A 23,846-nucleotide genomic window follows, 5' to 3' on the forward strand; every position below is an offset into this window, starting at 1 on the left:
TACCCCGACTTTCGATTTGAAAAAAAAAAAAAAACCAAAAAACCAGAGAAAATGAATACACACAAACTTAATTAAGGTTGCTGCTCATATAACATACCTTACACAAAACCACAAGAGTGAGGAAATGAAAAGTTAAGTCACCTAACAGTACCTACTCTCTGCTCCTGCACCCACAGGTCCACACCTTACTACTAATAAAACTACCATACACCATGAATCACACATCACAACCATAACTCTGTGCGACTGGGGTCCCAGGGGGGCCAGCTAAGATCACTCAATTAGGGTGAACTGCAAAGAATGGGGCAGACAATCCCCCAAAAGCTGGTGGATATTCCAATACGTAGATTTACAAAGCCAGCATAAAATAGCTTCTTTATTACCTCACTTGTTACTCAGAAGTCCAAACAACACAGTTCCCTTAAAGTGATCCAGCCTCAGGCCTCCGTCCAGGTACCTAAATCAGATAAGATGAAGATTCCTGAAAATCTTATTTCATCATATAAAAGAAAAGGTTCTACCAATCCCAAAGGATCAGACATTACCTCCCAGGTTATTGAATATTTCAGATCATACCCAAATACACGCTACAGCCAATTCTTATTAACTAAACTAATATTTATTAAAAAACAAAAGAGAGAGAGAATATGGTTAAAAGATCATTATACATACAGACGTGTTCAATTCATTGAGATTCATATTCATAGCAGAGATGGTGAGCTTTGTAGTTGCAACGAGTTCTTTCAGAAATAGTTCATAGGTTATAGTCTAATGTCCAAATATCATATTCAGGGAGTACCAGCATATCTGGGACTTCAATCTTGCAACTCAAACTTCCCCCAATGAAGCGTAAGCAGATCTGAGATGACAAAATCAGGACCCAAGGGATCTTTTATACAATAAAAAGAAAAGGAGGACTTGTGGCACCTTAGAGACTAACAAATTTATTTGAGCATAAGCTTTCGTGAGCTACAGCTCACTTTGTTCCGATGAATGAATTTGTTAGTCTCTAAGGGGTCACAAGTCCTCCTTTTCTTTTTGCGGATACAGACTAACACGGCTGCTACTCTAAAACTTTTTATACTATGTTATGTTCTCTTTGACAAATTGGAGTTCCTCAGGGAACAAAAGGTAATTAGGATGACTTTGAAGGAGGTCCATCACCGGTACTTAGCTTACGAATTAACATAAGCCAATTTGCTTGTTCCTTCACCATTCACAGTACATTTCAAAGAGAGATGAATACAGAGATATCCCATGTTTAAAATTCATTTAAATGCTAGGATGTTCGTTTGATCTCTGAACTATCAGAATATAGCATAGACAGGGACCATTGGTTACATTGTTGACCCGACTCATATATATGTAAATACACAAAAACACAAACATTATCTCCCCACGTCTTTTGATTTTGAAGGTTATTTATTTTGCAGGATATTTAACCCTTTCTAGCCATGTGTCACACTCTGTCTCAGCTAAGGATACCAGCCTTCCAGCAACCACTTTCCCAAACTACCATCTGCCAGCATACCTAGCTGCTACAACAACCATTCACAACTAACAGTGTTGGGAGGGGCAGAGTAGTTTGGTGAATGGGTGTGTGCAGAAGGAGAGCTGTATAATATTGTAGAATTGAACAAAATGTGTAGAGTGGTGCAGGCGGCAGAACTAGGGTGGGGCAGGAGGGGCTAGCTCCCCTGCAATGGAAATATTATGGTGGCTCTGCTGCGGTGTAAACTTGTGCATGCCAAATCTTATCTTTGCCTTAGCATTTATTATTAGACTGTCATCTTGTCACAGTACACTGTTACATTGACATTAGCTCTTAATTTCAAGTTACCTTATTATCTAAGTAAAAAGTTATTTCATTGATGCGTGTGAATTCAGGTTGTGAATTACCAAACTGCTCTGGATTTTTGGATTCTGTCTTTGGGCATGATGTGGATAAACTGGAGAGAGTTGAGAGGAAAAGAACAAAAATGATAAAAGGCTTAGGAAGCCTGACCTGTAAAGACAGGTTAAAAAAACTTGGCATGTTTAGTCTGAGGAAGAGAAGACTGAGAGGGGACCTGATGACAGTCTTCAAATATGTTAAGGGCTGTTATAAAGAGGATGGTGATTGATTGTTTTCCAAGTCCACTGAAGGTAGGACACGAAGTAATGGGCTTAATCTGCAGCAAGGTAGATTTAAGTTAGATATTAGCAAAAACTAACTTTGAGGGTAGTTAAGTTCTGGTATAGGCTTCCAAGAGAGGTTGTGGAATCCCCATCACTGGAGGTTTATAAGAACAGGTTGGACAAACACTTGTCTTGGGTGGTCTAGGTTTTTATCAGTCCTACCTCAGCACAAGGCGTTCAACTTGATCACCTCTTGTGGTCCCTCCCCAATCATACATGTCTGTGATTCCAAGATTCAATTTGAATATTCTTAAATTATATGATTGGCTACATATTTATGACCTATTGTCTGTTTCTGGACCATGGGCCATATTTGAACACCCCTTATGCAGTGTTTGTGATTATAACTGTTGTGTGTTATTTGTCACAGAACGGAGATGGGAGGATAGACAAAGAAGAACTGAGGAAGTCTTGTTTTCAGCTAAATATCGATCTAGATGAGGAACTCCTGGATGCTTTATTTGATTACTGTGATTTGGATAAAGATGGTCTGATTGACTATTTGGAGTTTGTAAACTTTCTTAACTGGAAAGACAAAATGTCTGTTGAAGAATTTGAAAAAAACATAATTACAAAAGGTATGTGATTTAGTACTAGAAAGCACTTAGGGGATAATCCTGTCTGTTCCTCAGCCACTGGAAAAGGCCCTGGCTGAAGCAGAACACATACTGCACAGGAGGAGTAGAATATGGAAGCCCACACAGTGCTTCCAGGCCCCCAGTACATTGTGGAGCATGGCTACAAAGAGGCTCCTCTGATCTGTGTTCTGGATGAATGGATTCCCCACTAGGAATTACCAACCCCATTTGCTAGAGTTTGGAAGGGGGTTAAATTGGAAAACAAAAAGGAAATGGCTAAAGAAAAATGTTAAAAGTTTACATTTGCTAGCAAAAACCTGGATTCATCTGTAATATTTCCATTTGAACAGTGACCTCTTGCTACAATTTCATGTTTTGAAATTATGATAGCTGGCAATGTGTCCTTTAGATATTAGATTCTCTGATCCATTCAGCTCCGTTTATATTACCCGAGCAGACTAAAAAGAGCACAAACTACCCACAAGCAGGGCCAGATTAACCGTTTGTGGACCCCTATGGAGGCAATGGAGCATGGCTCAGGGAGGTCAGTCCCCAGAGCGAGGGACCAGCCAGGGACATGGCATGACAGGGGAGGCCCTGCTCCACCCAGCCCAGTGCAAGGGCACTATTTACAAACTATTTACAGTTGTCAGACGCACAGTGGCCCACCCTGCCCTGTGCTGCCAGCGTGCCCCTTCCCCTCGGGGGCAGGCCCATGTTGTGCTACACAGCCCCCCTTCAACACGAACAACCCCGCAACTCCCTATGGCCAGAGCACCACAGACCCGCTATGCCCAGTGCCCCCCCAAGACCTCTTCCACAAATGCACAGCGCCCCCCCCTGCACACAGCCCCACCACAACTGCCCAGCACCCCACACAGACCCCCCCCCCCACTCCCTAGTGCTCCAACACACACATCTTCCCTACCCCCTCACAGCCCAGCGTCCCCCCGCCCAGGGTCCCCCAGAGACCCACTCCCCCACGCTTTGCCTCCTGGTCACACTCACCGGCCCTACTGGGAGGTGACTGTGTCTGTCGGGCTGAGCCGGCAGTGCAGCCAGGGCTGGTCCCAGGGTGGGGAAATCGCTCCAGCCCCTCAGGAGTGGCACGATCAGCCAGGCCAGGGCCTGCCCTGGCTGGGCTCCCTCAGGACCCGCTTGCCTGGAGGGGCCCAGCCAAGCCCACCCCCTCCCCACCACTGTTCCCCCTCACCCCAAACCGACAAAGAGTGGCCAGGCTTCTACACCAGCCCCAGGCGGCTCAGCTATGGGGAGACAGGTGGGGCTCCACAGGGGGTGGGAAGCAGAGACTGCCCAGAGCCAGAGATGCACTGGGGTCCGGCCAGGGGGTGGAGAGGAGTTCTCGGCTGGCCGGCAGGCCAAGAGGAGCAAGTGGTGGGCAGGGTTGGGGGGAGCCAGCAGGCTGGTGGGGTCTCAGGGCACAGTGCAAGCAGAGCAGAACAGGGCCCCTTCTGAGCATGGGCCTGGCTCCATGGCGCCACTGGCTCCATTTTAAACCTGGGACTTCCCACAAGCGTCTACTTGGGAGTTCCCCAGTTGGCATAGTACAGTGTAGATGGCTCATCATCTTCCACTTTGATGTCTCTGGTCAACACAGGGACAGAAAGAGAGTGGTGGTGTGGAAGCAGTCAGAGTGTCCTATACAATGCACTTCAGCTGCCCTCATATGGCTCTAAGCCTGTGGCTCTCAGCCTTTCCAGACTACAGTACCCTTTTCAGGAGTCTGATTTGTCTTGTGTACCCACAAATCTCACCTCACTTAAAAATACAACAGTGTCACAGCCACACTATTACTGAAAAATTGCTCATTTTCACCATATAGTTATAAAATAAATTAATGGGAATATAAATATTGTACTTACATTTCAGTGTATAGTATATAGAGCAGTATAAACAAGTCATTGTATGAAATTTTAGTTTGTACTGACTTTGCTAGTGCTTTTTATGTAGCCTGTTGTAAAACAAATATCTAGATGAGTTGATGTACTCCCCAAAGACCTCTGTGTACCCCCATATGTACACATACCCCTGGTTGAGAACCACTGTTCTAAGCTGTGCTGGAGCAAAGAATCAGGGAGCCATACGCAGCATGAGAGAACAAATAATATGTGAGAAATGTGTAGTCATGTTGCTTAATGCTTTATTGGATGGTGCTCAGAAACTATGATGATGAACACAGTATAAGAACCTCTATAGAAGAGAATAGTTCCATGACCACCACTGCCTCATTGTGCTATATCAAGGTAAATTACAATAACTTAATTTTAATCTGTCAGACGTGAGAAGTAACGGTTGTTGTTTTTTCCTTTTTCATATATGTGCACTTTATTATTTAAGCGGGTTGCACCAAAGATTATATTTTTATCTCCCTCTCTCTCCTTCCCCTCCTCCTTCCAACCTGGAGAAATCCTTGGAGAAAGTTTTGTTTTTATTTTTCCTTGAAGTGATACACTGGAGATTGTAAAAGTCCAGGGATTCTGATTTTATCATAAGCACTTTTTAAAGCTGGGTTAATATTAGAGCCTATCAGGTGCAAATCTCAGTCAGAACAGTAGGGCTTTTTATTTTTTGAAGAGTTTATTTTGCTATGCAAATGTATCCCATAAAGCAGGAGAGATTAAAAATCTCTCAGAACCATTTGAAAATGTGTAATCTATATATTAAATATTTTCTACTCAATAATAATGTAGATTTAAGTCACTGTTTTTACTACTTAAAATATTTACTGTGTTGTGTGCATCTAATAATTTTGGCTATTTTATAACCTTCACATTTTATAGGGAAAAAGCCAGATGGTTCTGAGCCTTTCCTACCTGAAGATGCAGAAATAAAAACAAATGATGGATCATTGTTGAAAGATGAAGATCTTGTACCAAAGGAACCTGGAACTGCAGAAAAGACACCAAAAACTCTTACAAGACCAACAGATTGTGTGTTTGCTGATTATCGCACAACTTCTTCTCAGTACAATGCAACTGTAGGAGGTCTCCCTGCAACTTGTAAGTACAGTGAATGCTAGTGAAGACAAAATCAGAAGCAATTTTAGAAAGTATTGGCAAATGTGCTAATTACATAGAATAGTCCACTACCTAAATCTAATTTATCCAACAGTATTAAACCAAATTTGATTCATATGCTTAAGATTAAGGTTTGGAGGTTCATTTTGGATAAGCACTCAAAAGTTTGGATGTTAATCAAAACTCTTTGGTCTAGAAATTATACTGGAAGTCTCAGGAGAAACAGTTTTTTTATGATATTTCTAATAAAATCCGCTTGGTTGGAAATAAAGCTACAATAACCTTCCTTACAGTATTTAAATACTTATGCTTCTGGTTATAGCTGAAACTATGAAGTGTAGAAGCATGTAAAAACTGGGTTGGAGGAAAATTAAATCTCTTTTTTAAAACCCCATAAAAAAAGATTTGACTTGAGTTTCAGGCAGAATTTCAGGTGAGTTCTTATTTTATCCAAAGTAGTTCACCCTTCCCTAGTTTGGGGGAATACTATATGACACAGCTGCTATTTCTGTGTGAGCAACTGCTGCAAACATAGTTCTGTCATTTCTTTATGTTATGTATTGATTTTTTTCCCCCACAGGTTACCCATTATATGGCATTCCAACCATTCGTTCAGACATTCCTGCCCCTCATATTCGCCGCATCAGTGACAGAACTAATTATGGTGATGAAGCCAATGCTTATGCATTATTATGTCCATCTGTCTTCAGCGAGAAAGGAGTATATGAAAGAGATTTTTTTAAGACAAGATCAAAGGCAGAGGTACTGTACATTGCTTCTGAAGATTCTCTCTAGATACCTCTGGTACACCTGCAGAATGGGTCTGGGAGGTTATGTGATCAAGCAGATAGGGCACCACTCCGAAAGTCAGAAGACCTGGGTTAAATTCCCAGATTTATGATTGACTCGTGTAATTTGGCGAGTCATGTAACCTTTCTGTACCTCAGTTTCCCTATCTGTAAAATGGGGTTAATAATGAGTTGTAAAGCACTGAGATCTGGGGATGAAATATTTGGCATTTTACAAGTGCCCAATATTAATATTCACAGACAGAATATTAGGTTAAATTGATATGGTTTTTAACAGTACATACCAATAATTTAAGGATGAAAAAATTATAAGAATGTTTTAATTATCACGGAAACAAGCATTATGAACCCAGGAAATTCAGAAGTTAATCTTAAGAGATCCAAACATGTGAAGGCAAAGAAATGCACTGCTAAGGCACTCATACAGCCTTTCATAGATTCCAAGGCCAGAAGGGTCAATTTTGATCATCTAGTCGGATGCCATGTGTAACACGGGCCACAGAACTTCCTGAAAATTATTCCTAGAGCATGTCTTTTAGAAAAATATCCAGTCTTGATTTTAAGAATTTCTGTGATGGAGAATCCACCATGATCCTTGGGAAAGCGTTCCAAGGATTAATTACTCTCACTGTTAAAAATTTACACCTTACTTCCGGTCTGAATTTGTCTAACTTCAACTTCCAGCCATTGGATCACGTTATGCCTTTCTCTGCTAGACTGAAGAGCCCATTATTAAATATTTGTTCCCCATGTAGGTATTTGTAGATTACAATCAAGTCACCCCTTAACCTTCTCTTTGTTAAGCTAAATAGATGGAACTTCTTGAGTCTATCGTTGTAACCCAGGCTTTTTAATCCTTTAATCATTCCCATGGCTTTTTTCTGAACCCTTTCCAATTTATCAACATCCTTGGACTGTGGGCACCAGAACTGGACACAGTATTCCAGCAGTGGTCATACCAGTGCCAAATATAGAGATAAAATAACCTTAACTCTGTGCCTTGACGATCCATCCGGAAAAAAATATGAATGACGTAATTTATCTTTTCATATCAGTTTAAACTAATCTGGGACCACATACACTAAAATCCCTTAATCTTAATCATATGGTTCTTGAAGAAGTGCCAACTTCCTTTACAGCCATACACTGTCCAATGAAAAATATGTACTTTTCACATTTCTTATTAGACCAATAGCATAAAGAAGGTAATTATTCAACATTCTTCATTAAGGCTCCAGTTCAACAAAGCACATAAGCAGGTATATAAATCTGTTGCTAGTCATCAAAGCACTTAAAATGTGCTTAAGTGCTTTGTTGAACAGAGATGGTTTGTTGAACTGGAGCTTAAGTTTCTATGATCCACTAATTTTTCAAGTATTAGTTAATACAAATATATGGCAAAATTTTCAAAAGTGCTTAAGTGATTTAAGCTCCTAAGAGCCACCTGAAGTCATGTGACTTAGCCTCCTAAGTGATATAGTGTCCTAAGTCACGTAGGTGATTTTGAAAATTTTAACCACCGTGTCTTTACATATACGAAACCTCCTAGGCTCAGATAATGACAATATAGCACTTACATGAAATAAATGATGTCAGATATACTGTGCAACAGGGGTCGGCAGCCTTTTAGAAATAGTGTGCTGAATCTTCATTTATTCACTTTAATTTAAGGTTTTGCATGCCAATAATACATTTGAACATTTTTTAGAAGGTCTCTCTCTATAAGTCTCTATATTATATAACTAAACTATTGTCGTATGTAAACAAGGTTTTCAAAATGTTTAAGAAGCGTCATTTACAATTAAATTAAGATGCTGATCTTACACCGCCAGCCCGCTGCTGGCCTGGGCTTCCGTTCACCTAGGCCAGCAGCGGGCTTAGTGGGGCCTGCAGCCGGGACCCCAGCTGGCAAGGGGCCAGCAGCCAGAACCCCAGACCAGCAGTGGGTTGAGCGGCTCAGCCCGCTGCCGGTCTGGGGTTCCGTCCGCCGGCTCCTGCCAGCCAGGGTCCCGGCTGCCGGCCCCACTCAGCCTGCTTCCAGTTTGGGGTCTCGGCCCTGTCCACATAGACTAGGTACCTACCTTCTCCCTGGTTCTAGCCATTCTCTTCCTCTCTCTGCACTGAGATGAGGGTGGGAGTGCGCTGAGAACAGGGCTGGGGGTGAAGGAGCAGGCTGGGGGTTGGGGTGCAGGGTCTGGCCAGGAGCTAGAATGAGGGAGGGGGCTCAGGGTTGAGGCAGGAGGTTTGGGTGTGGAGCTCTTACCTGGGCAGCTCCCATTTGGTGCGAGGGGTGCAGGTGGGAATGTGGTGTGTGTGTGTGTGTGTGCGTGCGCAGGAGCTCCCGTTTGGTGCTCAGGGTGGGGGTGGGGATGTGGAGGGTGCAAGAGTCAGGGCATGGGGGGGCTGGGTATGTGTGTGGGGTGGAGTCAGGGCAGGGGGGGCTGGGTATGCGGGGGTGCCGGAGTCAGGGCTGGGGTGGTGGGGGGATGCAGGGGTCAGAGTAGGAGGCTGGGACTGTGGCAGGGGTCAGAGCACGGGGCTGGGGTGTGGGGGGTGCAAGGGTGAGGGCAGAGGGCTGTGGTATATGGAGGGTTCAGGGCAGAGGGCTGTGTGTGTGTGAGGGGGGTGCAGGGGTCAGGGCAAGAGGCTGGGGTTGTGGGGAGGTACAGGGGTCAGGGCAGAGGGCTGGAGGTGGGTGAGGGGGGTGCAGGGGTCAGGGCAGAGGGCTGGGGGTGTGGGCTGGGGTCGTGGGGGTCCTCCCAGCTCCCTGCCCTGAGCGGCTCACTACAGGGGGCTGGAGGGGTTATGCCAATTCCACCCTCTTCCCCAAGGTCCCCGGAGCAGAGAGCACACTGCGGCTCCACTTTTCCCTCTCCCGCTCCGTAGCAAGGGCAGTCAGCTGATTGGCCACAGGGAGGGAGAGAAGGAGGGGCAGGAACCCAGTATGCTGGGGGAAGAGGCGGGGGGAAGCTTGCCTGCCCTGCAAGGAGAAAGTGGTGGGCGGGGGGTGGAGAAGAGCGGGCCAGGCCGGGCCGGATTTTTAATGGCACGCCGCTGTCTGCCGGGGTCCCCGGCAGACAGCAGTGTGCCATTAAAAATTGGCTCGTGTGCCGTCTTTGGCACGCGTGCCATAGGTTGCCGACCCCTGCTGTATAAGATGTACAAATATAAGTCCATTGCTTAATTTATGCTAGGGCTCGCCAGGGCTGAGACCCCGCACCTCTAGGCTTGGCAGTTCATAGTCTCGGCACCTCTGGGCTTGCTGCATCAGTTATGAATGTCAAAAAATTTCTGATTTCTTCAGTCATGCAATGCAGACTTCTAAAAAAACATTTTGAAAAAAGAATAATAAAAAGATTACAAAGCGGACGAGAGGAGAAAATTTCATACAGACAAAGATGTAGTTGAGAACTTCTTTTAAAGCCTTAAGAAAGTCCTTGATCCTAAATAACCCATATCACACTGAAGAAGGCAAAGCATCCATCACATGAGCAAGCATTTGTGTAAGATTTAAAGTTAAAAAAAAAAAAAAAAGTAAGAAAGGAAAAGTAGAGACTGGTGGTACAGAGAAGAATTAAAGCTGTGGGTGCTTTAACTGTACATGTCCATTGTTTACCTTTAAGTTTAACCTTAACTCTGAATTCCCTAGGTTTGTAATGCTTATTTTACAAAAAAAAAAAAAAAAAAAAAAAAAAAAAAAAGGTTTTTTTGCCCTTAAATTACAGATACTGGGCCAGATCCTCAGCTTGTGTAAATCATCATAGCACCAATGAAGTCACTTCTGGGGTAGAACACAATGGAGCTATACTTTTATACTAGCTGAAGATCTGGTTCATGTACTCTCACCTTTATTTATAGTTTATCTTAATTGTTTGTTAATAGTCTTGACTGCAATTCTGAAATTCTGAAAAAGCATTTCAGATATATATGCACTTTTCACTTGGCTGTTGGACTTTTTAGATAAGCAAAAATAGTGCTTTCTAGGGCATCTTGTCTAAAAACAGCTGTTGACTTTTTATATGAGTCTACATGGAATACTAAAAGAAATTTGAAAAACTGTAATTATAAAGTCCTTATAGTTGCATTCTAGAAAAATTCTCATTGACTGCCAGTGATAAGATTGGGCTCTTCATAATTTTTTTTTAAAAATATCTTAACATTCAAACAGCACAACCTTGCTACAGGTTTCACTCTAAGGGCATGTCTTCACTAGCAACTTTAAAGCGCTGGCCACAGCAGTGTTTTAACATGTCTGTTTAGTCGCAGCATAGAGAGCTCTCCTAGCGCTATCAAAAAAACACCTCCACAAGGGGAATAGCCACCAGCGCTGGGAGCACCGTCTACACTGGCACTTTACAGTGCTGAAACTTGCAGTGCTCAGGGAGGTATTGTTTCACACCCCTGAGTGAAAAAGTTGTAGCACTGTAAAGTGCCAGTGTAGACAAGCCCTAACTATTAGAGTAAGGGCACCCAAGACAGATGGGGAAAAAGATAATTACAGTAATCAATAAGTAGAATAAATGATACTTGTCTGACTCTGACTGAAGATTGAACAATTGGTGTTTGGAATGATCAGATTTACAATAAGCCAAAATATGGCGAAAACTGATTTAATCAGGCTAAAGCTGAACAGCCTGTGTATCCAAAACAATCTAGTCTTGTGGTTGCCAGATAAGGAAGAGAAGGCTTGAAAAGAGGCTTAGGGCTAGAATTTTTAAGGTATTCAGGCACCTAGTTGCCTCATACCTATTGAAATAAAAGAGCAGCTCCGAGCATGACACCCATCTCCCGGAAGCCTTCCTGAGAAGTGCAATGCCCTTTTGCAGTGTTTCCCTGAAGGTGCTTGGGCTTGGTGGGTCTGCCTTTACCTGTGCATTCTGCCATGGGGACAGGCACTGCACTGTAAATAGTAATAAGAATAAATAAGAGCAATTCTTGGCCTTCTACCATTAATAAGCTGTGTTCTCAATTGCTACTTGGTAATACACCTCTCAGTGGCAGACTTACTGACAGGAACATTGGCATCAGCAACAGATATAGAGGCACTTTGCACAAGGAGCTGGCTGTCAAGCCGTCTGGAGTAGCTCAAGAGTGTGCGCACCAACCTCAGGGCAGACTGTTAAGAAGCAGAGCACATAGTCCAAATTGGTTGTGAGTTCTATGCTTAGATTTCACCAACCATTTATCACGTGTGAACTCCAGAAGCACTGTAACAACCTTAACATGGAGTTACAGACAGTCCCCTTGGGTACCTCAATCTATCCTGCTACCAATATAAGCTTGCCTTTGTGACAGATGGTCCCTTACACCAAAAATCACAATACTCAGGTTACTCCCAGTCCAAAAGGACCAGTCACTTACCCCAAGTCAATTGCATTTAGATCTTACAACAAAGACAATGCTTGTATCCTATAATAAATTAACTAACTAAGAAAAAAGAAATGAGAATTATTTACAAGGTTAAAACAGGTAAACATACACATACGAATTACAGTCTTAGGTTCCAAAAGGTAATAGAAGCTGCTATAATATGCAAGCTCTGTATGCCCTCTACGGCTAACCCAGCTAAGCAATTGGGGATCCCTTGCTTATGCTTAAAAATATTTGCCCCTCAGCAGCAGCATAAAGATTCAGTTTCTTTTTGTTGGGGATTTTTATTCCCTTCCTCCAGGAGTTCAAGCTGATGGATGAGTTCTTCGTGGTAGGGCGGGGAGGAGAAATTCAATTAACAAAGTCTTTGTTCTTTGTTGCTTCATAATAGCTCATTTGGCTTCAATGGGCCTTCTTGGTGGGCAGAACCTAAGCCCTTTTAAAGGAAGCCAGCATTTTACATTTGATGTTTGGTGAGTTACACAGTTACAGAGGTTTACAATGCAAACACTCAGTATAACCTTATAACATGGGGTACAGATGTTATAAGTGAGATTACTATATGCAGCATCCTACAAGCATTTCACAAAGTCTAAACACTAAACTTAACTTAACCTCTATTTTAACAATATTAACACATAGGTGAGCCAGACATGTTTCTAGCTATGTATTGGCCAATGTTCTGTTGAGGCTGAGGGGGCTTGGCATGAGCTGGTACCTGGTCTGCCAACGTCACACTGGCCATGGAGGGAAATGGACTCAGATTGTCCAGTCAACACTTCAGATTCACCCTGCAGCTGGATAAAGATGTAAACTCTTCTGCTACCAAACATGGTGCTTCTATCTGCAGCTGTCAGTCTAGGTGAAAGAGGGTAATAGGGGAAAAAGGGAGAAGAGAAAACAGAGGTGGCAGATTCAGTTGGGTTCCACTGAATAAGCAAGTAAGTTCAGCTGTGTTTTGGGTCTCTTGCACCTGCAGAGGAATGGGGCAGGAACTTGTTGTGATAGGATATGTTGTATGTGTTTTATAAAACCAAATGATTGGAATAGGCTGGTTATTTTTGAAAATATATTAACATGTTTCAGCATTTTTAATGAATTCCTCACATTTAATGCAAAGGGTATGAAGAAACTCAGACATTTTTTATTTACATTTTTGTCCTGGCAATGAGAAATGAGAGAAAATCATTAATTCTGGTAAGACTCCCATCCTTCTCTCACCCACACTTAAACATCTCAGTGTGTATATCTAATTTATCAATGACTTGTGTATCTTCTATTATTCCTTCTATAATATCTGGTGCTGTTTTATTACTAATACTTCTTTTCTTGTATTTTCTAATGCCAGCAATGTTAAAAATTAAGAGCTGATTTTATTACTTTAAACAGATGCCTATTAAAGTTCTAAGATAATACTAACTCAAAACATAAAATTCAAATCTAAAATTAAAAAAAGTGGACTTGACAACCTCCTTCCCTCCCTTGGTCATTTTATTATAACTGAACCGGATTTACCATGGCATCAATGGCTCCATAGCGCCGGGCCCAAGCTCAGAAGGGGCCTCATAACACTCGCTTCCTCTCCTCTCGCAGCGCTGCAGAAGCGGAGCCTCAGAGCAGCAGGGATCCAGCGTGGGAGCTGAGAACCCAAGGGGCCCAGGGAGCTATAGTTCCTTGGCCAGCTCCCTGCCTAGAGAGCCAGCCCTGGAGCAGGGAAGGAACTACATTTTCCAGCATTCCCTTAGCAGCTATCAACAGGAAAGCGGTGGGGAAGCTGAGACCCCATGCGCCGCAGCTTGCTATGAATGGAGAGCTGGCTGCTAGAAGGGGGTGGCACTGTGAATGGAGAACAAATATGCCCAAGGACTAGAAGGCTTTGGCCCAGATATCACCGTCAGAAGACTTCCCCAGACTGGATTAGGGGTGTGTGGTGTGACCTTGCCTGGCAGCCCTCAGAGAAGGAACTGCGTGGAATGAATGGACAGTGCACCTCTCTATCTGAAGCCTAGCCCGGGAGGTATGTGGACCCCACCAGGAGAAGTTAAAATGAAAAGTACGTGAGGGGAGGCTCTACTAGAGGACCTGGGCAGCTTTAGATACAGTACCAGGCACTCAGGAAGATTTCCACTTCTGAGCCATGGAAGCAGAAATTGACTTTTCCTTTGCAGATTTATCCAATATTCAGAAAGGGAATCTTGCACATGCCTTCCAGATTTAAACACCCTCAAAATTCAGGAGTTCTCAAGCTCAATTTGGGAAGCTGTTACCTCATTTCTCCAAAATCAAATATACTGATCCAATGTAATTTGCTGTAGAAAAAGTAGGATAACATTGAGCAACAAATGCTGGGGTCTTCCCAGTGCTAACTAGGACTGGAATTTTCTATTTTCAACAGCCATTGCCATTTTTTTTTAGTTTTGTTTGTTTAAAAAGAAGACAGTGATATTGCACTGGCAAATTCCCCACAGAAATGAAGAGTGGAAGAAAAGAATAACAAGGGTACCTCAACTTTTCCTCATTTATGTAGGACAGTCTTACAATATGGATCAGAGATCCTCCAATCACACAAGCTGAAAATTGTTCCACTTGACTGCAGTTCTGTAACCACGTGGGAACCAGTCCTGTCTGTGTTCTGTGTACATCCAAAATTCCTGCTGAATTCAGAAGTGCCTGGCTTTTGTAACCATATGACCTGATATTTTCAGGTTTACATTTAGTAATTGGACAGGAGGCCTCTCAGAAAAAGTTAGGTGCTGTAGGAGGTGTTGCTTATTCACTAGGTAATGTGAGACCTTCCTGTTATACTAGTAAACCAGTGCAATATAGAATGGGGGTCCTTTGCTTCTATATGCAGCCCATTAAAGACAATGAAAAGACTCCCACTTACTTCAACAGGCTTTGGACAGAACTGGTTATACACAGGGTAACTCCACTGTCTTCATAGGGTCCTGGTCCCACAGCGGAGGGGGGCCATCTGAGTTTGTTGCAGAGCAGCTGCTCAGGGATGGGAACCTCCTGGCACACCAGCCTCCAAAATCATTCAGGCTGCACTTTCTGCACGATTATGTGCAAGCTGAGGGGTGCATGGGAATTGATGGTCTCTGCTGCAGGTGATGGGCATCTCAGGTACTTAAAGCCATGGCCTAGACTAGAGGAGGGAAGCACCTAACTCCAGAGTCTGCAGGGCCAGTGCTGAGGATTTAGAACCCCTAGTTCTGCCATTGCAAGGTTCAAGCATGCTCAGCCTTGGAATTGCCACCCCTCCCTTGCTAGCAGCTGCAGCTGTCTAAGGCTGATCTCTGGCAATTGGCCCCAGGGCTGTAGCCAGAGAAGCTGCAGGTGGCTCTGTGACTACTGGGGGCCATTAAGCTAGAAGTGGATAAAGAAATTGGAGTTAACCTCAAGGAACAGAGGTCACCTGTAAGAAAGGAATATCAAAGGGAGCAGGGAAAGAGGAAGCAGATGAGACTTGCAGGGGGAGAATAGCCCCAGCTGGCTAGAGAGCATGCCCAAAGTAGAAGGGAAACAAGCATGGGGACAGATGGTGGTGACCAGGTAGTAGACTAGCATGTAGAAGGAAGCAAACGGAGAAAGGCTGGTGACTTCCAGTTCCCAGGGGCTAAGTCCTCACTTTGGGGAAATGGTGTTTGCAAGTGGCTTGCTCAAATGGCAGGATGGGCGCTGAGGGAGGGATTTGTCAGAATTGATCAGGGATCTGTTGGCTGTGAAACTTTATTGAGCTGAGACCAGAACCACATACGGTGACTGGCGACATAGGGTAGTACTGGAGACATGAAGCACTTAGAGGAGAGGAAAGTGATCAGGAACAGTCAGCATGGATTCACCAAGGACAAGTCATGCCTGACTAATCTAATCGCCTTCTATGATGTGATAACTGGCCCTGTGGATGAGGGGAAAGCAGTGGACGTGTTGTTCCATGACTTTAGCAAAGCTTTTGACACGGTCTCCCACAGTATTCTTGCCAGCAAGTTAAAGAAGTATGGGCTGGATGAATGGACTATAAGGTGGATAGAAAGCTGGCTAGATTGTCGGGCTCAATGGGTAGTGATCAATGGCTCCATGTCTAGTTGGCAGCCGGTATCAAGTGGAGTGCCCCAAGGGTCGGTCCTCGGGCTGGTTTTGTTCAGTATCTTCATAAACGATCTGAAGGATGGCGTGGATTGCACCCTCAGCAAGTTTTCAGATGACACTAAACTGGGAGGAGTGGTAGATATGCTGGAGGGAAGGGATAGCATACAGAGGGACCTAGACAAATTAGAGGATTGGGCCAAAAGAAATCTGATGAGGTTCAACAAGGACAAGTGCAGAGTCCTGCACTTAGGACGGAAGACTCCCATGCACTGCTACAGACTAGGGACCGAATGGCTCGGCAGCAGTTCTGCAGAAAAGGACCTAAGGGTTACAGTGGACGAGAAGCTGGATATGAGTCAACAGTGTGCCCTTGTTGCCAAGAAGGCCAATGGCATTTTGGGATGTATAAGTAGGGGCATTGCCAGCAGATTGAGGGACGTGATCGTTCCCCTCTATTCGACATTGGTGAGGCCTCATCTGGAGTACTGTGTCCAGTTTTGGGCCCCACACTACAAGAAGGATGTGGAAAAATTGGAAAACAGCGGAGGGCAACAAAAATGATTAGGGGACTGGAACACATGAGTTATGAGGAGAGGTTGAGGGAACTGGGGATGTTAATCTATTGAAGAAAAGAATGAGGGGGGATTTGATAGCTGTTTTCAACTACCTGAAAGGGGGTTCCAAAGAGGATGGCTCTAGACTGTTCTCAGTGGTAGCAGATGACAGAACAAGGAGTAATGGTCTCAAGTTGCAGTGGGGGAGGTTTAGGTTGGATATTAGGAAAAACTTTTTCACTAGGAGGGTGGTGAAACACTGGAATCCATTACCTATTGAGGTGGTGGAATCTCCTTCCTTAAAAGTTTTTAAGATCAGGCTTGACAAAGCCCTGGCTGGGATGATTTAGTTGGGGATTGGCCCTGCTTTGAGCAGGGGGTTGGACTAGATGACCTCCTGAGGTCCCTTCTAACCCTGATATTCTATGATTCATGGCTATAGAAGGTCTGAATGAGGAAGGAGATAAATCTGTGGGGAGTTTCCCCTGATCACTGTGAAATTACTGCTCACTGTGGATACTGATAAACCCACATGGATATACAGCTTAATGATAAAAACTGGGGGCTGAGGGATCTGTGTATGGCAATGAATATAGTCATGCAGAGGTGTGTGATCAAAATGAAAAATGTCTCTGAGATTCAGTACCAGGTATACTATGGCACCAGTGGCACTGCCACACCAGGCCCACACTTGGAGCCCACAACGTCTACATGGGGGCCCACAAATATGTTTGGTGCCAGGGCCCACAAAAGGTTAACCCGGCCCAGGTTATGTAAAGTATTCAGTCATGCTTGAAAGTGCACTTGGATCATGGTTAGGTATTTTACAGTAAGGTATACTGCTAATTAGAGGCCTCAGATATAAAAGATGACTTGTCAGAATTACATGCACATGAGCATATTAACATTTTATAATCTGTCTGAAGCAGGAAATCCATGTACACAGAATATAGCTAACAGCAAATAGAATTTATGCTTCATTGATAAGCCCATTATACTTATCATGCATTAGACAAAACTGTTCTCTGAAGTTATAATGTAGTCTGAAATGTCAATCTCCATTATAGACTATCCAGTTTATGCAGAACATAGTAGACAGCAATAGAGCATTAAATCATCCTGAACTCATGCAGTGCATTGCATATTTCAGTAATTCTGTTTAATTTTTAATTTATTTTGATATTGAAATTTATTTTTTCTCAAACATGCAATGGCTAATGAAATTATAATTTAAAAACCTGGGACTGTATCATGCCATCTGTTTTTGAGCAAAAAGCCATATTGAAATCAATGAGGAGTTTGCTTAATAGTCAGTTACACAATATGACCCACAATTCTAGCCTTCATTACAAGAAATCAAAGCGGACACAGGATTACTAACCAATAAAACAGTATAGATTAAGATCATACTGAAAAATTGTTCTCACTACACCCCAATTCATGAAAGGATTCCTGTTCAGGAAAGCTCGTAAGCATGTGTTTAACTTTATTGAACACACTGGGACTTAAGCACGTGCTTAGTGCTGTCCTGGATCAGAGCCTGTTCCAGTGCCCTTTGGAGTCAATGAGAGTCTTTTCATTGGGCTACAAATCAGGCCCTTAGAGTGAATGAGTTTATTTTGACTGGCAAATAAGATGTCATTCACTTATTCAATATGACCATTACAGTAAAGGGTAGGTGAGCAGATTTTGTGCCTGGGATGGTTTTCAAGATGGGAAGATGTCACAGGGTGACACTGGCTCTTTAAGAGTGAGCAGGGCCAATGCACCTGTGACCATTGGTTCAGCTGACCCCTGTTGAGCTTCAAAAGAGGGCACCTGGGCTTAGAGAGACCTGGTGAGGGAGTAGTTGAGTGAGTCAGGCTGACTGCCAATCAGGAAAGGGGCAGAGAGAGTAGCATGGGGCTATCACTGCCTGTTCCCTGGGAATATGAATCCCTGGAGAGTTAGAGCTGCCAATCTCCTGGGTGGGGAGGCAGGGAAACAGGAGCAGGAAGACCACCAGAGTTGCCTGAGAGGGGAGGCAGAAGGAACCTGAGAACTAAAGGGGGGGAAATGACTGGGAGCTATAGCCCAGGTGAGTTGAGGAATTGTTTTTTTGTTGATTTGACTTAAGTTTGGTCAATAAAACTGCATAAGAGAGACTATGGGCATAGCAGTGACTCCTTCACATGCTGTGGAAAAGCCCTGCCTTGTTACACATGGTGGAGAATGCGGGCAATTTGAATGGGCCCTGATACAAGGGGAGAGTGAGGCCAGTCCTGAGGTTTTTTTTTTTTTTTTTTAAAGGAAGAGGGGGAAAAAAGGGAGCCAAAAGGCCATGAGGTCCTCTTCAGCCCTGGGAATGTTTACCCTCTTTAACTGGTGTATGGAGGAATAGCAGCAACTTCCAGGCTTCCTGCTTCAGTTCTGGGAAGTGGCCAATCAACAGCAGCAAACCTAACTAGTCCTCCTGCAGATTCTGGTGAATCAAAAGAGACATAAGGAGATGTCGCTGGACATGCAGAGATGGGCGGAGACAGTAGAGAAGCAGCAGCAGTACATGATGGGAGATTCTGCAAAGGGAAACTCTTAGTAGTGGCAGGTACCAGGCAAGGAAAAGATGTTTATGTGCCAGGAGGCTTGAGTCCCAGTTGAGAGCAAGCTATGCGTGTGGGTGGGAAGGCCACATTGAGAGGACCTGCCCCTACAGGAACAATGATGGCAAGGGTGACTCTGCGCAGCAGATGCAAAAGATACTGTAGGGACTCTGGCTGATACTCTGCCTCATGCTAAAGCAAGGACAGGGCTGGTAGGTTGTGCCTATGGGACAGCAGGACATTTAAAAGGCACTGCCCTCATAGGGGAAAAAGTTGCAGCAAGAGAAAAGAAGGGGACCCCAAAATTGGATAAACCCAGAATAGTCCGATGTGGTAGTAAAATGTGCAAGAAGCTAAAAAGGGAGTGGGTGTCCCACAGCACCAATACAGAGGCCATTGGGAAAGTGGATGTGGCAATAATGGTAGGGAGGGGGGGCCTATAGTTAGTTACTCATCTGACCCAGGCAGTAGGGGGTGTGAGAAAACTGGAGGAGCAGAGTATGATCACAGAAACAAGCTGGGGCAAGATTGAGATGAATATGGAGGTTAAATGATCTCCTGAGGGGGGATGCAGACTTTGCCTCCAGTGATAATGTGGGATGGGAGGATAGCTGTCAACCCCCTTCAGCTTATAGAGGTTCAGGCAAGACACCAGGCAAAAAACCCTCTATGACCCTGGCAGCTAGGAGAAAGAAGAAGGCAGTGATTGAGGATGACATGGAGGAACTCTGGTGGGCCTCTGGGAGGAAGGCTACTAGGATGTAAGGGTTGTCCGAGGAGCAGTGGAATAATTTTGGAGGGAAACATAAAAGCAGCTTGAAGTAAGGTGGAATTTTGGATGGATGGAGGAGGGTATGGACTGTAAGGCTGGCCACACTACAGAGGACCCTGAGTGGCCTGGAGTTAGAGACGTGTTCCTGCAGGGACTGTTTTAAGGACTTGTGGGGAGCGGGGAAGGGATTTGTATGACTTTATCTGGAGTGTTGTATGTAAAATAGGTTTTGTTTTGGTATGGTGGTGTTTGGGGTCCACTTTGAGGTGGGGGCCCTGGAGGAAGGTTGGGTTTTTAAGGTTTTCCTTAGAAGTGGGCAAGGCCGTAATGGGGCTGTGGGGGGGGGGGGGGGTGGAGTGTCACAGGGTGATACTTTGAGCTTTAAAAGGGGGTACCTGATCTTAAAGAGAGAGTGAGACTTGGTGAGGGGGAGCCTCGATGAGAGCTAGTCAGAAAAGAGGCAGAGAGGGCTCTCTCTGCCTGCTCCTTGGGAACAGGGAGCCTGCCTGGGAGAACTAGGACTACCAGAGTCCCAGGGACAGGAGGCAGAAATCCCTGAGAAGTAAAGAAGGAAAAGCTCTTGTGAGCTGTATCCCAGGGTGAGATGAGGAACTGTGTTTTTGTTGATTTGACCTAAGTTTGGACAATAAACATGCATAAAAGAGACTGTGAATGTGACAGCTGAGTCAGATAAACTGATCCTTGATGATTTGTGAATTTGTCAAGTGAGTATTTTATATCTGTTGGTATATTTTTTTCGCATTTATCTGATAGAGTTGATCCTAGGTAGCAGAGCTTGTACACAGCTTCTAGCACAGTGTTACCTATTGAAACTTGAGGTGCAGTCAACAAACCTTATGCCATAAATCATTGTCTTTGTTAGTCCAAACTCATCACAAGCTAGTACAAAGGCTTGGTGTTTGGCAACTAAACTGGAAACTCCACCACTCACTAAGTGGTGGAGGGTATACCAAAAAGCCACTGGAATGAAAAACAATATCCATAAAGGAGTAACTCCGTCTGGTGCAGCTGCCTTGCAGCCAGTTCTTGGCTGAACAAAGGTTAGGGGAGAAATCCCAGAATTAATAGTAAAGATCGGAAAAAAATCATGTGAAAGAAAGAAACATGCACAAAATAAAATATACTAAAATAAAGACAAGCAGTGAAAAATAACAAATGTATATGGAATGGCAATATTCCACCGACGCTCTGCTCTACCTGTTAGGCAAGTACTACAACGCCGCAGCTTGATGTAATCTGTTACACAGAGTAAATATGTATGTGAGAAACTCACAAAGAACAAAAAAAACTAAGGGGCTTGATCCTCTGGTTTTACACCAGTGTAATGGAATAATCTTGTTGTATATAAGTAGGGCTAGATTCAAAGCTGGTGTAAATTGGGGTAGCTTCATTGAAATCAGCCTTGCTGTGCTGATGTACACCACCTGAGGATCTGGCCCATAGCATTTTCAAGACATGTTTTCCTTGTTAAATGTAGACTTTAATATAGTATTTATGTTGATAAATGTAAAGAATAAAAGATAATGGATTAGTAGCATGGTTTTATTAGGATTCTTGGAAACCTTAATGTATAAATTTCCTGAACTCTGTGTGCTTGCTTTCTGAACCTTTAAACTGCATTAACCTAATTTATACATTTAGGGCCAAATTTTGCAGTCCTTAGTCCTTCCTTAGATAAAACTCACATTAATTTTAATGGGAGTTGGCTTGGTTAAGCACTCCAGGATTTGGCCTGTAGTCTTCATTAATGGCAAAATTCACTCTTAGACAAATTAAAATTCCTCATGTGAATAATGGATGCAAGATCAGCCCCTATATTAATTAAAGCAAACGCTGACCAAAATTAATTCCATCACACATTACTTTACAGATTGCACAAATTCTCCGTAACATTGGAGTGAGCATTTCAGATCAAAACTTTGAAGAAGTATGGAAGCAGGCCTGCATGAAACATCACAGAGAAGAGGTCTGTGTAGAATCCATCAGAAATATACTGGATGAGATACAAGCATCACACACAAAATGCAGTTGAGGTTTTCTATTCTTTGTGGTATTTTATTTAAAATAAAATCTGCCATAACTTTGGTATTGACTAGAACAAATGTTTAACTGTATTGTGTTTACGGAATTAGAATCCAATCTATAGTCCTTCTGTAAGGACTGTGGGAGACAGCATATATATGAATCTGTTCTTATCCCCCATTAAAGTCTGGGAATTGGGTCACTGATTTCAGTGGGAACAGGACTAGGTATGTTGTTTTGCTTATAAACTGAATTCAGTTGTTTCTCTGTATATTATTATATGACTTAATGTGTCTAAGTGTTAAAATTTACATTTTTGAGCTTGAACACTTTTTTCCATCTTGTCTTTGTTTACAAAAACAGAAACCATTGAATAAATATTTGAAATGTTTTTACATACTGAGAATAATTAAATAACATGAACTTGTCTGATTTAAGAATCTTTTTTTTTTTTTTTTTTAAAGCCAGTATTTCTGTGTAAAGGAAAATCGTTCCTCTGCTCTTCTAGAATTCCTTGTTGGTGTCAACAAAATGGTGGCTAAAGATGAGCTAGTTGCCATAATTTATTTGGAGTTTCAAAAACTCTTTGAGGCCCCTCACAGGAGGATACTAAGGAAATAAAATAATAATGGATTGAGATGTAAAGTATTGACTAAGACAGCAAACAAAGCGGGGGAAAAAATAGCCAATTTTCAACATGGCAAAAGGTGAACAGCCTGATACACCCAAGGTTATGATAATAGAAACCAGTATTTAATATATGTGATCTGGAAAAATGGATGAACATTCAGCTGCAAAATGTATAGATCACACAAAATTATAGAGGTTAGAAAAGGCTAGAGAAGACCATGAGGAATTTCAGAGGGGCCTAACCCTCAGTTCATCAATAGCAAATACCTTTCATTTGTCAACAATTAATTTTAATACACATTGGAAAGAATGTTCTGAACTATGGAGATGCTCCCCTGGATTCTAAATCTAATTGTAACCACACAAGAAAAAGATCTGAGTGTGGACATCTGTGACAGGGAACTATCAGCGGCACCCTGATCACTGACAGGCCCAGTTGAGGGCAATTACACACTTTCTGGTGGGGGATTATGAGCACATGGATGACAATCACTGGGATAACAAGGTAACTGGGGAGAATATAAGGGGAGGAAACAGGGATCAAGGGGCATCTCAAAATTGCTCAGGAGGAAGCTCAGAGTGTGAGCCAGGCCAGGCAGGGCTGCAGAGAAGCCAGTCCTTGCTATAAGCCTGTGTTGCATGGTATTGTTATGTAATAAATAGCCTCATGTGCGTTTGTGACTGCAAAACCATATTAACTGACCAGGCAGCAAGGTTCACTGGGTAACAATGGAGGTGCCCTGTGACAACATTTTCATGAAAATCTCTGCTCAGTGTGCAAATAAAATGTTAGGATGAATAAAAAATGGGACTGAAAATAATAATGTTCTTTTCTGAATCAGTATTATGCCCTTGTCCTAGAATATTATGTTCAGTTCTGTTCACTTTATTTCAAAAAGGATATAGAAACAACAGAGATAGGCATTCAAAATGACTACAGCTATGAAAAAAACTTCAATTTAAAAACTAGAGACGAAGAGATTGGGATTATTTAGTTGAGAGACAGGAAGAATAGGAAGGGACTTGATAGAGGTATACCAAATAATAATGTAGTCAGGGAAAATCAGGCACTCCTGTTTCCCTTTTCTCAGAATACATACACAAAGCTATTCAACAACACATTTATAATTGAGTAAATGAAATACTTTCTTATGCAATGAAAGAGTAGCTTGTAGAACTCACTGCTATAGATATTGAATCCAA

General features: G+C 43.1%; 1 protein-coding gene across 1 annotated transcript in view; it reads left to right on the forward strand.

Moving 5' to 3' along the window:
- The window catches only part of EFHB (EF-hand domain family member B), a 42,510-nt gene extending 20,278 nt beyond the window's left edge, over positions 1-22,232 (forward strand). Inside the window, exons 10-13 of the mRNA XM_074945674.1 lie at positions 2,549-2,756; positions 5,558-5,776; positions 6,375-6,556; positions 21,862-22,232. Of these exons, the coding sequence (XP_074801775.1) occupies positions 2,549-2,756; positions 5,558-5,776; positions 6,375-6,556; positions 21,862-22,023 (771 nt within the window). The 3' untranslated portion in view covers positions 22,024-22,232. The remainder of the gene's footprint in view (positions 1-2,548; positions 2,757-5,557; positions 5,777-6,374; positions 6,557-21,861) is intronic.
- The last annotated feature ends 1,614 nt before the right edge of the window (positions 22,233-23,846 follow it).

Source organism: Natator depressus, chromosome 2 (assembly GCF_965152275.1).
Source record: "Natator depressus isolate rNatDep1 chromosome 2, rNatDep2.hap1, whole genome shotgun sequence".
Classification (NCBI taxonomy): Eukaryota; Metazoa; Chordata; order Testudines; family Cheloniidae; genus Natator; species Natator depressus.